Below are 20,245 nucleotides of genomic sequence, written 5' to 3' on the forward strand. Positions count from 1 at the left end.
ATTATTTTTAATTGTGATGAAATACACGATCATGGAATTTACCATCTTAACCGTTTTTAAGTGTCCAGCTCAGTGGGATAAAGTACATTCATGTTGTGCTATAACCATGACCACCATCCATCTTCAGAACGCTGTCTGTCGTGCAGCACTGAAACTCTGTTAGGCGCTAACTCCCCACTCCAGCCGCCCCCCGCCCCTGGCCACCACAACTACATTCTGTCTCTACGAATCCGACGGTCTAGGTCCCTTCTGTAGGTGCAATGACACAGTGTTTGTCCTTTTCATGTAGTGTAGCGTCTTCGAGGCTCATCGTGTCGTACTGCACTAGATTGCTTTTACAAGCCGGCAGGGGCAAATTCCCGGAAGGCAATGTGCCTCTGTCCCCCTGCCTTCTCACCACCTGTCCCCTCGCTGTCCCCTCCACCCTGCTTAAAATGCAACATACCACTTGCTCTTTATCTTAGGACAGGACCCCATTTGGATTCAGTTGGTCCTCTGTGGTGTAAATTCATAGCTCAAAGATCAGAGAGTTCGGAACAGGTGCTGTGTTAGGTAGGAAGTAAAAGCAGGTGTGATGTTCAGCCCATGGCAGTGAACTTCAGAGGGGAGACAAGCACGTGCCCTGGCCTTGAGTCTGTGGAGGGGTAGGGGTGGCAAGCCCTCCTCCCTTCCTCCCAGCCCTCCACCCAAGTGTACCGACACACAGTGAGGACATCTGCGGCCACTCTCACCAAACACACAGAGCCCAGGCGTGGCCTCTGGAAAAGATTGGACCTGCGAACCCATTTCTTTCAAGGGAAGAGAATGTGGGAGCAAAGTATGGGACAGGGAGCAAGTCCTGGTATCGGAGCGGCTCAGGAGAGGGGCTCCTGGCTTCAACACCGCACCCCGCAAACAGCTGTAGTTGTGTCGTCCCAGCCCCCCAGAGGCAAGGGGATGGCTCTCTCTGTCCGCCTGGAAGGTTCCGAGGCTTCCGCAGCAGAAACACAGAGGAGGGCTTCTCCGCAGTGTCGTTCTGCCCAAGGAGCACCGAACCTTCACAGGCCTTCCAAGGGTTAAGATGCCAGCTCTCAGAGGAATCCATTTAGCAGAAATGGGGACAACTGAATGCTCATAAGCCTTGAGCCAGGGCTTATTTTCGGTGTGAAATTGGAAGATTTTGATGACGCTGGGGAAATGGCTTTGTCCTGATTGGTCTCCTGTTGGTGAGGCCCCGGGTGTCACTGGCTCGACCCCCTGGCGTCTCTCCTCGGGGCACCTCTGGGGTTCATCTTGACACGGCGAGCATTTTTGCACTTTATGACACTATTTCCAGTGGGCTCAGTGCCAAGGACAGGTACTGCTGAGCCCTGCAAGCACCAAAGGGATGCTCTGGTCCCAGAAAGGTGTCTGCGGTCCTGGCTAAACCCGGCCTCCTTTCTGAGAGGACACGGCTGCAAGCACGGACATGAATGTCAGGGTGGAGAAAAGGGAAGGATTCGGGGTCCTGCAAAGCCCCTCGGGGCTGGCTTATGCCCAGGGCCCCTTGCCTGGCTCCCGGGATCTTGGGGCGTTCAAGTCTCCTGCTCTGTGGCTGTGCAGAGGCAGAAGCGGCCGACGGAGGCCCTGGGAAGAGCCCACGCCGCCAGGCTTCATGCGGGCCCTGGAGGGCCGTTGGCCTTGTGCTCCGGAGTGAAGAATGGGCGGGGGAGGGGCCATAGGAGCCTAGCCAGCGCCCTCATTAAACACATTAGTGCTGCCGTGGGGACAGAGCCGGTGCCTTACAGCGTTCACAGGGCTGGCGTCATGAGGGGCCTGGCCCTAGCTTCTCAGAACATGCCTTCATTGTTTTGAGACTAAAAGCAGGCTCCTGCCCGGGGCCGTGGGTTGAGGGGATGCTTTGGCTTCAATCTTTTGAGCTAGTGGCCTGTGATAGCAGTAACACAGCAAATGCTAATCCTTATATAAGTAACACACTTTCAAATAGTATGTTTGGTGGAAAGAGTAAGTGTGTCTCGCCATAATAGGAAGTAATTACGCTAAGCAGTGTGAAAAGAGGAACTCTTGACTTATGTAAGAGACATCTGAATATTCAGGGCAGCCTCCTTAATGCATGGATTATGTCTACTAATTTTGATCGTCGTCATTATTATATTTATAGAAAAGAACAAATTCACACATAAAGACGCATATACGCACGTGCATGCACCGGTGTCTTTCTGTGAATGCCTGACGTTTTCATTGAGCCAAGCCATAGGCAGGCTTTAGACCCACGTAGCCAGTGTCTTCCCATCTATCTCCACACGTGGATGGAGTGCTAGGCCTCGGGGATTTGATAGCACAAAGAAAAGTCCCAGTCCTCATCTTCTCTGAACTGTAGTCTACTGGTAGTGAGAGCTATTCATTAAATAATCACATAAATTGTAGGCAAACCGAAGTGTGTTCAGAACTGTGGAGGAGAGGCATAGGATTTTTTGAGCATATATGAGACTTGCCCTAAAGTTGGAAGTCAGAGAAGGCTGTCATGAGGAAGAAATAGTTGAGGTAAGGGACAAGTAGAAGTTAATGATGTGAAGGAAGGGAAGAACATTCCCATCATAGGGGCACCTGGATGACTCAGGCGGTTAGGCATCTGACTCCTGATTTGGGCTCAGGTCATGATCTCAAGTCATGAGATTGAGTCCCATGGGCTCGGTGCTCAGCCGGGAGTTTGCTGGAAGATTCTCTCCCTCTGTCCCTCCTCCTGTTCTCGTGCATGCGTGCTCTCTTTCTCTCTCGCAAATAAATAAATAAATCTTGAAAAAAATCCAATCGTGGAGAACAGCCTGTGCAAAGTCCCTGAGGCAGGAAAAAGCACAGAAAGTTTAAGGAAGGCCAGAGTGGCTGCAGTGCAGAGGCAAGAGGCTCTAGATGAGGCTGCAGAGAATTTGGGATTTTGCTGGGCCCTATAGGCAGGGGTGATCGTCACCACAGTCAGCTGGGATAGCGTGTCCCAGGGCCACATTGCGTGGCGGGGGGGCTGTTCACCTGCTGCGCCTCGCTGCAGTTGCTAACTGAGGGGAAGAATCTGGGGGAAGGGACAGAGTGGCCAGAGCAGCAGGGGTGGGGGGCACTTGACGCAATGGCTCTCGGAGGTATTCCAGGTGTCTCGGAGGAATGGAGGCAGTTCAGCTTTGAGCAGCCGGTACAGCTGTTTCTGCGTGTCCTGGAATATCCACCCTGCTTATGGAAGCATGTTAAGGATCCCGATCTTTAGCCCCAGAGCAGAGGGAAGCGGGCCACAGACTCAAGCTCAGGAGTGACGTGATCAGAGGTGTGCTTTGAAGGATCACGCTGGCCACTGCGTAGAAGACAGATGGAAGGGCCCAGGGCTAGATAGCGGAGGCCAGTTGCAGACAGTCACGTCATCCTGGGAGAGAAATGGCGGTAGCTGGGATGAGGGTCGTGGCTGTGGAGATGGAACAAGGTGAACAGGCCTGGGTGTGAATGGCATGGGGGAAAGTAGGGAAGGAGACTTTGAGAATGACCCTCAGATGTCTGCCTTGTGCAGGGGGTGGAGGGTGGCACCGCTCACTGAGACGAGGAGCGCTGGGGAGGACTCGGGGTGGAAGGGGGAGGACACGAGATCGGGGCTGCGCAGACATCCTGCTAAGGAGTCTTTCAGGAATCTAAGTGCAGCTACATAATGAGCAATGGGATAGTTAAGCCTGTCACTCAGATAAGAGGTCCAACCCAAAGATAGATATCTGGAAATCACTCAGCATTCGAGGAAGTCAGATGCTGGCGTTGGCTGGTGAAAACAGGGATGAGAGACATGTGGAATGTAATCCCACCAGTGTCTTTGTGGGGATTGGTCCACGTGTATTTATTAAACACCTACTTTGTGCCAGCTGCTATTCTAGGCACCAAACAAGATAGACAAAACAGACAAAGCCTGTGCTCTTGTGGCATTTATATGCTGGTAGAAAAGATAGTCCATAACCAAGAAAATGAGCAAATGTATAATGTCAGCAAATGAGAGGCAGCATGGAGGAGAAAAGTAAAGGTGCCTGTTGCAGATGGGGTAGGTAAGGAAGGCCTCTCTAGGAGATGACTTTTGAGAGACTCAAAAGAAGTAAGGGAGAACCACATGGTTTCTGGGGAAGAGCAATCCTGGAAGAGGGGTAAATAGGTGCAAAGGCCCTGGGGTCAAGAGTAAGCTTGGTGTTTGTGGAACAGCAAGAAGGACAGTGTAGCTGCAGTGGGATGATCAAAGCGGAGGTGGTTGAAGTTGCCGAGGCCAAATCAAAGGCTCGCAGGCCATGGTGAGGACTCAGGTTTGACTCCAAAGATGTTGAGAAGCCATTGAAAGATATTACACGGGAGATGCTCCATTCAATTTAAGTTTGTTTTTTTTCTTTAAAGATTTTATTTATTTATTTAACGGAGAGAGAGAGAGACAGCCAGCGAGAGAGGGAACACAAGCAGGGGGAGTGAGAGAAGGAGAAGCAGGCTCCCAGCAGAGCAGGGAGACCGATGCGGGGCTCGATCCCAGGACCCTGGGATCATGCTGTGAGCAGAAGGCAGACGCTTAACGACTGAGCCACCAGGCGCCGCATCAGTTTAAGTTTTTAAATGATCGCCAGCCCTGGCTGCTGGGTGGAGAGTTGCTTGAGGCACAGAGACCAAAGCAGGGGGACTGGTTAGGAGGCTGAGGCAATGCACCAGGTAGAGCCACGCGGAGGCTTGGAATAATGGGCAGATAGCAGAGGTGGTGAAGCCAGATGACTTGCCTCCCTAGCCCTTTGGAGTGTCGTCCTGCTAATTTGCGGTCTCAGCACACACCACACAGGGACGTGTAGGAGCCGGGGTCCACCTGCTCAGCCCAGGCTGTGTCGCATACCAATACCAGCTCTGTATGGCCAATTTCCAGAATTATTACTTATGTCAACTCAAAATATTTTATTATGGAGCCATAGCAGTAAAAAACCACATATTTTCTGGGAGGATCCAATTGACTTTACATATTTGCCAGTTAGCCAAATTAAAAGAAAAGAAGAGGAGAGCAAGTCAGAGGCTCTGTTTTCCTGAATTCCTAGAACTGTCGGGTAAACACAGGAACACAGATGCTCCACTGGGAACCACAAGCTGTAAGTCCATTGGCAAACACCCTCACTGTTTTAGCTTTCTCTTCTATTCCTTTTTTTTTAAATGTTAAGAAAGATTTTATTTATTTGTTTGAGAGACAGGGAGCAGAGGGAGGGACAGAGAGTAAGAAGTTAACTCTCTGGGGAGCACGGAGCCCCATGTGGGGCTTGATCCCACGACCCTGAGATCAGGACCTGAGCCGATATCAAGAGTCAGACGCTTAACCAATGAGCCACCCAGGTGCCCCATTCTTCTATTCTTATAACTCTAACAAACCCTGGCTCAGCTGGCCTTCCTGATAGGAAAGAAAGTTACTTGTGACCCCAGGAGAAAATTTCACGCCCAAAAGAGAAGCCTCGATGTCTACAGTACTGTCATAAGGCAGAGAGTAGAAGAGAGGTTTCCTGGAACATCGCAAGCATCCTCTGTCCCCTTGACCTGTCTTATTTATCTCCACAGTGCTGAGTACCATGAGACTTACTATGCCTCTCTGTGTCTCTTCATTTGTCCTTGTCTCCTTCACTAAAATGTAGGAGGACTTTGTTTTATGTGGTGCTTCTAATCAGGATTCTGCATGGTATACAGTATGTGCTCTATAAATTCAACCAGCAGCTGCTAAGCCTATTGTACCCACCGATTCAAGCTATGTATTTGACACTTAGCCCATCTGAGTGCTGTCGTTTTTTTTTTTTTAATGAAATTAAAAATTTTTTTTGAGAAGGGGAAAGAGAGAGAGAAAGAGAATCTTAAGCAGGCTCCATGCTCAGCACAGCGCCTGAGATCATGACCTGAGCTGAAACCGAGAGTCGGACGCTTAACCAACTTAGCCACCCAGACACCCCTGAGTGCTGTCACTTCTAAGAGCATGGTGAAATAGTCGTTCTTAGGGACAATGACTCTCTTGCATGCTGGTGGTTCCAACGCTGGCACCAGCCCCAGCAGTCAAGTATGCGGCCATAGTTGCTGAAGTATCAGAAGCTCGAGCAGCAGAATGATCATGCAAACACAAGGGATTTCCAGTGTAACGCACAACCAACAAGGGCGTGGGAAACCATGCACGTTCCATCGATGTTCTCTAAGTTTCCACATGCGCCTTCCACATGAAGCCCATCGCTGCCGGGTACTGGTTTATCTTGAAGGTAAAGGGTTTTAGGCATTTCTATAAATGGAGCACCTGTACCAAGAGTTTCTGCTCGAGAGGAATCTTCTCCACAGTGGCCGCATGCCAGGTCTTTTCATCAGGATTTGTTGGGCTCTGGCGATTGTGACGATTGCTACCTTTCTAAATTAAAGAGCCTTAGAGCCAAGAGGAGGTCATGACGTTCGACTCTCACTTTATAACTCAGAAAGCTGAGGTCTGGAGGTTACCTGGAATATCTTCCGAGCTTTATGAGTTTGGATTCCATGAGCTGGTGGTAAGAAGACCGTCTTGTTTCTCTGCAACTTCATTTATTCCGCAAGCGTGGATCGAGCACTTCTAAGGAATGACCCGAGCTCCTTGCAAGAGACTAACTTCATTCATCCCCTTCTCTTGAAGAACTCAGAGGTTGGGAAAGCAAGTCCAGCTTGTACATAGAAGGTTATAGTTGAGGGTCACAAGTGCCAGCCAGGACGGGCTCAGGATGTTTCCATCAGTGACGCATTCACTGAACAAACGTCTGTTGAGCTGCTCCAGTAGGAGCTCCAGTAGGAGCAGGCTACTCAGAGCAGAGTAAATCCGGGTGCCTACTCCCACATTGCTGCTCGTCTGGGGAGTGGCTAAAATGCCAAGGAGTCAGAGAGGCTTTGAAGGAAGAATAGGAGTTTGCCAGGTAGACAAACGGGAACGTGGAGTTGCAGTGGGAAGGAAGAACCACGCAAAGGCAGGAGTGGTGGGGGACACGGGCAGCAGGGAGATCGGTGCTGTTGGGATAAAGGAAGTCAAAGAAGGTGAGGATGCGGAGCGCCTGGGCGGCTCAGTCGGTTAAGCGTCGGCCTTCAGCTCAGGTCATGATTCTAGGGTCCTAGGATCAAGTCCCGCATCGGGCTCCCTGCTCGTCAGGGAGCCTGCTTCTCCCTCTACCTGCTGCTCCCCCTGCTTGTGCTCGCTCCCTCTCTACAACAAGTAAATAAATAAAATCTAAGAAAAAAAAAAGAAGGTGAAGATGGTGGTCAACCAAGGAGGTTACCGCTAGGTCAGTGTGGATATGGAGTCTGTTACTTTTCTCTGTCATCTTTTTCTTAGGAACTGTTGACAGACAGAGATGGCACTCAGTCCCCTGACTCTGCTTGTCACCACCCCCAACTCACACAGAAAGCCTCCCCATAGGATAGTATGGGAACATCGAGCCTCTTAAAACTTGCTACCATGGTGCAGCTCTGGGATAGCATTGAAGGGAGGGAGAGAGTGTAGACTGCAGCCCCCACGTGGGACAGGGGCGCTCTGCCGTGCGCAAACAAGAGAAGCAACCAGATTCCCCTGGGCCCGGTACTACGGGTTCTTCGGAAGTTTTGGTTCCTCCTAGAAAAGGCATTTAGTGAAAAAGTTGGGACTGAACACCCCCATCCCCTGAATTAATTTAAATAGGTAAATTGCTTTTGCATCTCAGCCGAAATAAACTATTCGATGTTCATCTGGGTGATTGTCATAACTAATTTGTAGTTTTAAAGTGCGTTGATGACTTGTCATGAGTCAGAGTGACCCACGGTGTTTAATAATCACAGATCCCAGCTCCGCAGTGTCTCTGCTTTCCCCAGCCGTTCCCCAGCATGACCTCACTTCACCCTTGAGAGAGGCAAAGAGGGCAAGAGTCTTCCAGAACAAGGGCCGGGGCTCCCAGCTCCCAGCCCAGGTCTCTGTCCTGTGTGTCAGCTGCAGAGCTGAGCCGGGCAGCAGGGCCCGTTACTCCTCTGGGAGGCCCTCCCTGAGCTGCTTTCATTTTCAGTTTGCATTCCTTCTCGGTTAAGGAAGACTTGACTCACCAGTTCAGTGACATGACCAGGGACGTCTCTGGAATCCTAGGGACCAGGAAAAGGGTGAATGGCTTCGTTAAGAATGATCTAGAAGAGGGGCGCCTGGGTGGCACAGCGGTTAAGCGTCTGCCTTCGGCTCAGGGCGTGATCCCGGCATTCTGGGATCGAGCCCCACATCAGGCTCCTCCGCTATGGGCCTGCTTCTTCCTCTCCAACTCCCCCTGCTTGTGTTCCCTCTCTCGTTGGCTGTCTCTATCTCTGTCGAATAAATAAATAAAATCTTAAAAAAAAAAAAAAGAATGATCTAGAAGATATTTTAAGGAGCGTGCATCCTCCACGCTCCACTTTAGGCTTCGATTGCTATGGATTTACAGTATGAAGAACAGATGTGATACGCGTAGTCTAAAGAGACTGAGAAAACAAGATAACTCTGTGCGTGTGTCAGGGTACACGAGGGTGCATTCGAAGGCACGAATCCTTGTGGAGCGCGCGCCCTGGGCCAGGCCCCATGGTAGGACCTACCATCCGAAGGTGAGGAACACATAGGAACCGAAGAAAGTCCTACTTTGAGAGACACAGACACGGGAGCAGATAAAAGCAATTTCACGGGATGAGGGCCTTGAAAGATTATCCCCGGGTGCCTTGGGGACATGGTTGAGAGAGCAATTCACTTTTGAGAAGCTGGAAACAGGGCGCGGTGTGGCAAAGAAAAAGGGACAGGAAAAGTCCCAGAGAAAAATGACATTCGATCTGGGCCTCAAAGGAAGATTTGCTTCTCTGGGTATTATAGGAAATGCTAAACACAATTAACAATTCCAATTCTTTCTCATTGAAATAGACGATGCATGTGAATTTGCCTGGGATTATTCTCATTTGATTATGAATTTTTTGCTATAGATGTTTTTGACACCTGTGTCCTGATTTTAACTGTTTTGTGATTTTTAATTTAGCAACAAAATGACTTCATGATAGTTGTTTAAAAATTTACACTGGGACACCTGGGTTACTCTGGGTTAAGCGTCTGCCTTCAGCTCGGGTCATGATCCCGGAGTCCCGGGATTGAGCCCGGCTTGGGTTCCCTGCTCAGGGACGAGTCTGCTTCTCCCTCTCCCTCTGCCCCTCCCCCTGCTCCTTCCCTCACTCACTCTCTCTCAAATAAATAAATAAAATCTTTTTAAAAAATAAAAATTTACACCATATGAAAATATGTAAGTTTTCTGTAAGTTTCCCTGTATGCCCCCACTCCCCAAAATCACTGTAAATAATGAGGTGTGACTCTTCTCATACCTTCTTCTGTGCCTCTCTGCACGCACATCTTAACTGTTTTCTAAGAGCTGTTGAATTGTTTTACTGTGGAATTAGGGGGAAGCCAGAGGATTAGGGCAATTCTGTCATTTTGAAAATACAGAGACTGAGGCCCTAGAGGTGAGGGCACACATCGGGACAGCTTAGAGGCCTCACCTCCTTCTCCAGTGCTCTGTCCTTTGACCCCCCCCCCCCCACTGCCCTTCTTCTGAAGGTCTGGCTCTTGTTATCTTTTTAAAGGAATGCCAAGGTCTCGGACATGGAAACTCTTTCTAGTCCACAGGAGATATTCTTAGCTGCTGAGCTGATTTTCAGCGTCCCTGTCTCTCATTAACTTGAGCTCACACTTCCTGCTCCAGGCTCCCGGGAGGCCTTCAGCCCCTGCAGCGGATGGATCTGCCACGGAGCTGCTCAGTGCGGGGGTGGGGGGTGTGTGCACCTTGTGTCCCCGGCGTAGAGAGAAGGTGATGCGGGTTGACTCATCTCCTCTCAGGGCTCTGACTAGCGTGGGTTTCTTTTTTTTCTTCCCCATTTTTTTTTTTTAAGATAATGAAAACCATTCAAGTGTTTTCCCTCTTCGTGAATACCTAGTACACTGGATCTTAGCTGCGTGGGTAGGAGAGCTAAATCTAGGTTGGAATGAAGCGGAGGAGGGCCAAGCGCCCGGAGCTGGTCTTGCTCGTTTCCATCGGCGCCACCCGCTGCTGAGCGTGCGCCATCTCGAAATTTCTGTTCCTCTTCTACCACTCTGGTCGGTCCCGGGACAAGGACGAGCTGACAAAGAAGATCGGGGTGATTTTCCACCAGGATTATGGTCATTGCTTCAGCTCTGCCTGGCTTCTGGTTGATTGGACTTCAGGATCCTATATTTTTAGCAGACCTTTCCCACCAAGCGGTCTCTGGGGAGCCATCGGCTAGCTGGGTGAGACAGAGGCAGCAGGGGGGATGGCCCTGTGGGAGGTGACACCTGGCCGCCGGAAGAGGCTTCCCCATCCGCTGGTTTCCATGCCGGGCGGTCCGGTGGGGTGACTCTGGGTCTTCCATTGTGGATTAATCTCAGACCTCCAGTAAGACTCCTGCCTCACGGGTCCTTCAGAAGCAGGAGGGTCTGTGTGCTCAACTCATTTCTGGCTCTGAGTCCATAGGCACGCAGGAACCTAAAGGCCCCCCACCCTCTCCCACCACAGCCAGAGCCCAGAGTTCCTCACCACAGTGGTTGCTCCCCCCACAGCCTCTTCTCATCTACCACTACTTCCTCCTACCTCCCGCTGTCTTTGCTAAAATTGTAAATACTTTTGAATGTGTAAAAAAAAGTTGTGAGAATAATACAAAGAATTCTCACATCTCTGTCGCCTAGACTGTTATCATTTTACTGCATTTGCTCTTCCTGCCTGTTTATCTATAATATGTTCTATGTATGATGTCATTCCCCATCACCCCTAGACATTCCAGTGTGTACCACCCAAAAGTAAGGGCACTTTCCCACATAACTACCCTGCAGGCCTCCAAAGCAGGAAATCAGCATTGATGCAACACAACCATCTACAGACCCCATTAAAATGTTGCCAACTGTCCAGATAATGAGAAGTTGCTCTCCCTCTCCTTCCTTCCCTCCCTTTTTGCTCCTCCACCCTACCTCCCTGCCTCTCCCCCAGTCTTCCCCCTCTCTCCTTCCCTTCCTGCCTGCTCCCAAGCTCCTCAGTTCTCTCTCTTCCTCTGTTCTTAGGGTCTCTCCAGACTGTATTTAGTTGTCATTTCTCATCAGTCTCCTTCAGTCTGGAATGCCTCCTCAAGTCTTTGCCTGTCTTGCATGTTTCCAACAGTTTCCATTTTGTAGTTGGAACCTCAACTGTGTGTCTGCTGATGTTTCCTTATGGCCAGACCAAGGTAGCGCAGCCTTAGTAGGAATACCCCAGAAATCTGCCCCCTTTCCACCCCTGCTGATGTTAGCCTTGGTTATCTGTTGGTGTCATTGATTTTTCCCTTTGTCACTGATCAGTATTTTGTGTGTGGGGGGGGGATATTCTGATATAATGCCAATGTCCTGTTCTTCATCAAAGTTCCAGCCACCAACCTTGGCATACTTTGACACCTTCTGCCTTATCAGCTGCCACTGTGATGGTTCCAGAGAGTGATTCTCCATCTCTGTCATTCCTACTACATTTATTAGCTGGCTTTTCCTCCTCCCTCATTGATTTTTTTTTTCATTCTTTGTTTATACCTGTTTAGACTCGTGGGCTCCTACTTTATTTGATAGGTTATAAACCAATGCTCTCATGATTTATTTTGATGTTCAAGTCTAAATGAGGCTAGTGGAAGCACTCAGTAGTCTGGCTTCTTTGTTCTTCAGCACGCCCTCATCGTTCTTTGAGCATTTCCTTCCTTTCTGGAACCTGTTGTCCCAAGGTGGTTTTGTACTTTTGGATCAGCCATTTTTCCAAGGTTCCTTTGAGTGGTGGGTGGTATTTAGACACCACAATCTGGTCACTTGATGTGCTCATTGCTACTGGTTGTCGTGTGTGTGTCCATACATCTACATCGAGTTCTGCATCTATGTATGTATGTATATTTTTTAAATCCATGAGATCATGTCAATACTTCCAGGTCTAGTCCAACACCTCAGAGTTCTTTCTAGGTCTTCCTCTTTCACGTTTGTAAGTCCCTTCAGACAGTGAGGATCCTGACTCCCACTGACATTCATCTTCCTCGGTGTATTGACTTGTTTGCTCAGTGTAACAATCTCCCAAGCACTGAAGCAGCCCTCTGCTCTTTCTCAGAGCTGACACACTGCTGCCTGCAGCTCTGCAGGGCCCCCCTTCTGGTTCCCTGCCCTGCTGCCTCAGACGCTGACATCTCTGAGCTGGGACGGGAGGGAAGGCAAAAGCAACAGAAGGGAAGGTGGGAAAACTCCCGTTCATTTTTTATCTCATTTCTGTTTTGGCTGAAAATTTAATGCAGGCAATTTGGAGAAAGGAATAAAAATTTATAGTGTTCCAGTGATTTTTTGGCCAGCATCTTCATTCACTCCCTCATGTAGTCAGACTGTAGTGATAGCCACCCTCTCTTTCCTTTTCTACCACTTCGTTTGGTCCTCACCCTCTCTGCCTCTGGTTTCCAGAGTCTGCCTTTCTTTCTTCCCTTTCTCTTTCTTTCTCATCAGTCTCAGGATTTGGAGTAGGAATGGCAATCCTTTTTTTCTCTCCACAAACCCTGTTTAGATTCTTATTTCCTGTTCTGTTTCAGGGCTGCAGACTTCCAAATATATAATGTCAGTGATTTTGCTCCACAAAAGGATTGATAATACAGCAGTTCGAAGTCACAGGTGTACAGGCTGGGTGCTATTTGGAAAATTAAACTTCTGTAACGTAGAGTCGAATCCTGATCTTCTCTGGACAGATAGAACAAACTAACAGGGAAGCCAGATTGAATAGGAAAGTGGGACAGTAAGTATAAAAACCAAGGTGTATGACCCTCTCTGTCTACATCCTTATCCTTATTATGGGCAAGATCTTCTGATTAACCAATTGACCAATTGATCAATTAACCATTAACCTTTACTGACCCTATGAGTAAAGGGAGTGTTGCATGAAGGCAGTGTTACTTAGAAGCCCCTCTCCCCCACCCCTCTTTTTGTTCATTCTCGGGTCCTCAGACTTCTTGCCTTTCTCTGCCACTGCTCTGGGCTTATTCTTACCAAGATCCCAGTCCTTTCCGTCCCCATCAAAACTTCCCCTGGCCAGTGCTCCATTGCCTCTGGGCCTGGCCGGATGACAACTAACTAATCTGATGAGTCGAACCAGAAGTTGTTCATGAATAAAAAAAGTCATGCTTCCTGGATACCACATTAGCATATTAGCTTAAGTCCTCTAGAAACACGCTGCTTGGCTCAAATAAAGAGAATGGGGGACTGAAATAATAAGTTTCAGAACATGTGGTGGAGGTGGAAGGAGGAGGTGGGCCTCAAGGTCCTCAGGACACAACCTGGGGCTGCCTGCTCTGTGGGCGTGGGGGCCAGCCATGTTAGTGGGTAAAATAAACAGCTGTGAGAAAAGGAGGTGGAAGAGTGCGTATACACATGGGAAGGTAAGCAGCAGCTTTCGAGATGTTCTTGCAGTTTTCAAAGAGATCTCGCATTTCAGGACTCCATAGCTTTTCAATCTGAAACCATTCTCTGCATTGGACAGGAGAAGAGTTAAATTCCTTGTGACATGTCTACTGTATTTGTACATTTAGAAATCAATTAGTGTAATTGGGGCAATCAGAGATGCTAAACAGAGGAACAATTTACTGAGAACAAATGTCTGGAATTGTGTATTTTGCCAATGGAATTTCTCACAGTTGGTACAAGAAAATACTCCAAATTAAATCATTCAGGCTGAATGTGACTTTTTTTTTCCTTCTTAAAAATGTTAAAAGAAACACCGCCTGGCTGAGAACTTCTCCCCCTCCTGTTGGACAGATTGCTTCTCAGAAAAATCCTCTAAGTTGACATTTTACCTGAAAAAGAGCAGAGGCAGATGAAAAACTCTAGGTATGTGTGCTTGGCTTGAACACATTTGCCAAACAAGATCATAAAAAGGTTGTCTGCCCTATTAGGGCCATGTGAAATGATATCATATGAGGTCAGGCGTCTTTAGAGGCTTAGTATAGGGAATACGTAGGATGTAAAGAGCTTCTAAGAACATTGTTCCTACCCTAACAATAAGAAAGGCCTGGACAATTTACAAAATTATAATTTGTCCTGAGCCCTTCAGAGGGCTGAGATCACATTGTGCAACCAAGTTAACTGAATTCCGAAGGGCAGTAAGCCCCTCCAAAGAGTGGCTGTGGCAGAGTACGGGAGAAAGAAGCAGCTATTATGCAAGCCAAAATCTTTAACAAATTCTTAAAGGTCAGTGTGGACTGCAGTGTGTCTGAAACCATAGGCCTCCGGTGGGCGTTCGTGAGACATATTAGGATAAGTCAGAAGACCAGAGAGAGTCCCTCAGGAGGGCAGGGGAATACAGGAGTTACTTGGTGGCTTTGGAGGAAGAGGTAGAGGCAGGAACAGAAAAAGCCTTGCCTGCTTCCCCAGATTCTTCCCTCATGTGAAGGAAAAACAAACCCTCTCACCTTCAGACCATAGGCAAAAATCCATTGTTCGGGGGAGGAATAGAAACAAACTACCTCCGCCCTAGGACACAGCAAAGACCCAGCGGTGCTGCAGGGAAGGTAGAGGCAAAACCCTGGTTCACCTGGAGGAGGGCAGGAGACTGGCCTGGCCCCAACATGGTCTTGTACCAATAATGAACAGAGGTCTGCTTCTGCTGGAGAGGAGCAAGAAACTCCCACCCAAGACCAAGTATAAAGACAAGGTAGGTCTTGCTGCCACAGAGACAAGGGGAAAGAATGCTTAAAACAAGAATCCCCCCTTTGAGGTCCAGGTGCAAGACCTTTTGTGGTATTGTTTGTAAGACTAAGTCTGGGCCAAGACAAAGGAGTGCTTCCCTGTTGCCCTCCTGCCCCACGAAAAGGCAGAGCATGTTACTGCTGGGAAGGGGACAGAAGCATGGAGAAAGACCCCAGCTGAGGTACAGGCATGCAGGGCTGGCTGATAGCTGAGGGGAGATCAGCAGTGCAGGAATCCCTCCAGCACCGTGGCTCCTACTCTAAGCTTAAGGTAGCAGCAGCCTCCATCTAGAGGAATTTGAAAGCTTTAGTGCACTGAAGGTAACAAAACTCAAGCCTAAGTCAACTAACCTAAGTCAACACACATGCACGCATGCACATAAGAGAAAAACAAAGCCGTTGTCAGGAGGCAAAGCAATCAATAGAAGGAGACTCAGAGATGACCTGGATGTTGGAACTATCAGATGGTCTTTACAATAACTGTGATTAATGTGGTAAAGGATCTAGTAGAAAAGGTGGACAATATTCATGGACAGATGAAGAATTTCAGCAGAAAGATGGAAAAAGAATCAAGTGAAATGCTAGAAATTAAAAAAACCAGTTTTTTGGCAATGAGGGATTTCTTTAATAGGCTCATCAGTAGATTGGTCACAGATGAGGAAGGCATCAAAGAACTTGAAGATAAATCCATAGAAATGATCAAAATTGACACAACAGAGAAAAAAGAATAGGCAAAGAGAAAACAGAACTGAGCAGCCAAGAGCTGTGGGACAATGTCAGTTAACCGAATATACATGCAATTAGAGACTCCGAAGGAGGAATCTCTAGGAAGAGGAATCTAGCAAGCTGGTGTTTTCCCAAGGAAGGCATATGGTTAAAAAATGGCCACAAGTAGTTAATGCTTTGCTCCCCAGCTTCTCATTTAACTGAAGCATTTACTCTCATACTCCTCCACCTCCTTGTTGCTTACCTTCTATACCCAGTTACTTGAGATATGAAATACGTGACTTTCCCCATCATCCCCCTCAGCAGTCTGTCTGCTGTTCAACATCAAGAGGAGGGGCTGGGTAAGGTAGCTCGAGTGGCGAAAAAATGCAGGGCAAGTTTCAGCGGCTTACTTTTTCCTTTCAGTAAACAACGTAAATTTGAGTTAACTAAAATAAAACACACGGATCCTGGTTTTGAAGAGATGGCATTTATGGTTCATCTCTGTGGTTCATTTCATCTTTGAAATACTGGAAGTGATCTCTTGTATTGGCTAGTAATGCATCTTTTTGAAGATTTTATTTATATTTACTTGAGAGAGAGAGAGCAGGGGAAGAAGAGGAGGGGGAGGGAGAGGGAGATGGAAAGAATCTTAAGCAGACTCCACATGGAGCTGGACATGGGGCTCGATCTCACAGCCCTGAGACCCTGAGTCAGACACTTAACTGACTGAGCCACCCAGGCCCCTCTAGTAATGCATTTAATAAGACAGTTGTACAAGTTCCTTACTGTATATGTGCCGTAAATTAGTTTTCAGGCATTCAGCGACTTTAGCTGCTGGAGGGTGACCAGCTGTCCGCCTGCTGAGGCCAGTTGCTAGAGAAAACTTGCTGCTGGGGGTCTGGGTGTTTGTGCCTCTCTTGAATTAGGATGCTTCCTGGATAGAAGGGGAGGGCACTAGGTGAGAAGGGCTGGGAGCATTGTCTCTGCAATTTTAGCTCATGGGATTAGAATTTAAACTCAGAAACAGCTTCTCATCTTGCCATCGTTAATGAACTTGTACCCTGCCTGTGCCCAGGTTGCCTTGAAAAGGCCTCCGGGAAGATTCCCTGACCCTCTTGTCAGAGCAGCTCCTTTCTTCTCCGTGCTGCTTCTAATCTTGTGCATGCCATTTTGGGCATTTTCACATTATCTTGCACTTATTTTTAATGCATCTGTTGCCTCTACTAAATTGAGATCTTCAAGGATAAAGGTCTGTGTCTTATTCATCTCTAGTGTGGTGCCAGGCACGGACTAGGTTCTCAGTAAGTTCTGTCTGAACTGGAGTAAGGAAATGCTCGCGTTAGGTAACTCTATGACTCCAAGTGTGGCTGAGACAAGTGTTCGGTCCTGCCGTGTTCCATAGGTGATCTTGTTCTGCGGTGAGTTCCGGGCCTTCTCGCGTATCTCCTATGCATGTCATAGGCATCTTGCATGTGACAGCTATGCCAGATGGAGCGTGGTTCTGTGGCTCTGAGGAGGGCATTGGATTCAGATCACCACAGTGATAGACTGGAAAGTGACTTCGGGTGACTATGCTGAGAGCAAACAAACAAATTAAAAATAGAGTCAGAAAAATACAAAGTCATAAAGAAGAAAGAGAACATTGATCCAGGATCTGGGATGGAAGCTGAGTTACACAATTTAAGACACAGATCCGTTCAGATGGTCCCTTTTGTGTGGCGCCTTCTGCCAAGAGTGTAGCTTTCAGAGGGAGGCCTGTGATGCAGGGAGGGAAAGAGAGGGACTTTCTGTGGATCAGGGCAAAGAAAATTCTGGATATCAAGCTATAGTGGCCGTGACAGACCCGTATGAGTGATTGTGACTGAGGGTTCGTGCTGAGCTGCCTGGTGAGCAAAACAAGGAGAAATGGGCTTTTATCCTCTGATGGAAACATACTACTTCCTAAGGGCAAAAACAACAACAAAAACCACCACCAACAAAAAAACCCCAAGCCCTTTTTTTCTTGGGAAATCCAGATTTATTTTGTATGTGGCTGTGCCCTAGAAAGGATGTGTGACCTTGGCTGGTCGTTTGACTACCCCAGACCTTGATTTCTTCAGTGTTCAGGGATCCTGACATCTCATTCCACTCCATTCCCTGGGCACACAGGACGTCTAGAATCCCTCTGGATGGAGATGCTGACACGGGCTCCAAAGAGCAGGAACAAGACACCCTGGAGCATTAGCAGTCAACTTAGGTGTTTTCCTTGTTGACTTGCCAGCTCCCCAGCTTTGAGGCGTTCGGGAGCCGCGACTGCTCATGGGAGGGGACCGTGCTGCCCGAGCTAGCACTAAAACCACAGCCGTCAGCACCATGCCACTCTCCCTGCCGCCACAGCTGAGTCCCCTGTGGGAAGCACACTGCGGCAGCCGCAGACACCAGCCAGAGTCCTGAGCAATTGCAGGGAACCTTCCAGAACACTGCTGGGTTTCCAGAGGGGATGGCAAAGCACAGTGAGGGAGGAGGGGCTCCTGTGCAGACCTGCCCTGGGGTAGAGCTGAGGGCCTGAAGCTGCAGGGAGGGGCTCCAGGCTTCCAGAGCCCCAGTCCCTGGACGGATTGCTTTTCAGCGAATTTGTGTTTTGCAAATTGATTGGAGGGGAACTGGTTTACTGCCACCCAGTGTTCTTCTCCCTCCCCCAGATTCCTGTTCTCACAGATCCGATGTCTCCCTTTCTGTTATCAAACCTGACAGGGCCCAGCCTTTATCGGATAAGCCCGCTCACACTGGGGTGTGAATAATTCACACTGCTTGTACGCTGCATTTAATGGTGTATGCAGTCTGCAAGAGGAGAACATCTCACGGTGATTTCTAGGCATTTGCATGAGGGAATGTTGCGTGAGAGGACCCTCCCATCGCCCCCCAACCCCCACACACACCCGGCCAAGCTGGCTGTGCTGACATGCAAAGATTTGGTCCACTGCACTCTGCATGTTTGGGGGTGCGGGGAGGGCCTAATTGAATGGAAATGCAGTGAAGTTCCCTTCAGAGCCCACTTCCTCCTTTTTCTGACACCCCAGGCACCTGTTGTATTTTCCCTGTTCAAGGCCCCAATGTAAAGAGAGTTTTAGATACCTTCCATTCTCCCATCCTGAGGTACCTGTCCTCTCTCTCCTTATTTCAGTGTTTCCTCATTACTTCCTCTGCCAGTATTAGCAAAGCAACAGGACTCACCTGTTAGGGATTAATGCACTGCCACTCCCAGATAGAATATTTGTGTTTTAACAGGAATCTCCTGAAGCTGACTGCTGGGGTTTGGCGCTCCCGTAGGCAGGGCCGTCGCTTGCCACGAGCATTCGTTGGTCCTGAATGCTCAGACACAAAGGGAGAGTGGGGATTTCAGGGGCACGTGGTGGGGCTCCCCGAGTCACACCGTCAGGAGCGAAGTCCTTCCACTGTGGTGGTGAGGGTCTTTTTTGTTAGCCAGAGCCTGCAGTGGCTGCGGGGCATCCCCTGAAAGGCAATGTGCTAGAACAGCGTTGACTGAAACAGGAGACAGGAAGGAATGGGAGAAGAAAGGGGAATGGCTGGTGGGCAAGGAGGAGGCGGAGGAAGAAAACACAGCAGTAGAGCACAGGGAGTGCTGATTGACTAAAATCCTCTTCCATATGGAGCCAAGATCTGCTCATCACTGGAAGCGAGATGAGTTTCATCATATTGTTGGAATTATGTGTGGCTCTAAGTTGCACTCTTTGAAGTCAGCTTTTGCCAGGAAGTTTCCAGGCATCTTAAGTGCAAGGATCAGAAGGTGGGACATGCGAGAGTGCCAAGTAAAACCTTCTCTCAACCCTCAGCACGTACAGCTGGACCTTTCTGCGGTCAGGGAGAGTTCTGCTCCTGTGGACTGCCAGTTGGGCACGGACAGTGTTGGTTCTCCCCACCCGCACCCCACAATTGAACTGTCAGACAAGATTGACCGCATTTGAAATGGCAAAGTGGCCAAGGGACCATTTTAATACCGATTCTTCTGTCGAGGAAGTCTTATAGCTGGGTGGTTGGTGGTATTTAATTCTCAAAAGACCTTATTTCAGAATTTTTTTTTTTTTACTAAATATGCATTTATGTCTACAAATGTTTGGGATACACTGGTGTTGCCCCTTGCTTTTACTGCTTGCTGCCATGAAAATTAACCAGGGGTTAAAGCTATAGAACTTCCATGACGTGATCGCCAAAAGCCTGGCCAAGATCTGAATTTCAGGGTTACCCACTGCCTTAGTGAGAGCTTCCCCACACTTCTGATGGAGATGAGTCCAGGGAGTGGTGGTCTTGTTATTGCCCTGCGTTCCTATTATCTGGTGCTTCTGCGGAAAAGAGCTCGGAGAGGCTGGGCCAGCGCCACCAGGGCCCCTCCCGTTCTTCCCTTCTGGTCCGTCACACATCTCTTCACAGGGAAGTGGCCTCATCCCAGCCGCTGGAACAGAATGCAGAGTCCCCTAACCACACTCTTCCTGCCTCTCTGCTCTTTACAGAATGGGCTGAACGGCTTGCACCTGGCCTCTAAAGAAGGCCACGTGAAGATGGTGGTTGAACTTCTGCACAAAGAAATCATTCTAGAAACGACAACCAAGGTATGTCTCTTAAGGAGCGGGAGCTTTTCATTGATAATTCAAGTGTGGGGGTCCCTCATGTATTGCCCCAAACTTGACAGAAACCCAAACGGGCTTCTGAATTTCTCTTGTCCTTCCCATCGCTTCCCAGTTCTAGGCATCCCTGAAGTCGCCTGAAAAGCACAGGACCCTATTTCCAC

At 48.7% G+C, this 20,245-nt stretch overlaps 1 protein-coding gene across 14 annotated transcripts in view; it reads left to right on the forward strand.

The window, feature by feature from the left end:
• Positions 1 to 20,245, forward strand: part of ANK1 (ankyrin 1) — a 129,641-nt gene that overhangs the window by 37,484 nt on the left and 71,912 nt on the right. For all 14 annotated transcript variants that reach the window (XM_087856367.1, XM_087856376.1, XM_087856371.1 and 11 more), the window contains exon 3: positions 19,968 to 20,066. In XM_087856367.1, coding sequence (XP_087712493.1) covers positions 19,968 to 20,066 — 99 coding nt within the window. The remainder of the gene's footprint in view (positions 1 to 19,967; positions 20,067 to 20,245) is intronic.

The sequence above is a fragment of the Ursus americanus genome, chromosome 27 (genome assembly GCF_024610735.1).
Source record: "Ursus americanus isolate L20-20 chromosome 27, mUrsAme1.1.p, whole genome shotgun sequence".
Taxonomy (NCBI): Eukaryota; Metazoa; Chordata; class Mammalia; order Carnivora; family Ursidae; genus Ursus; species Ursus americanus.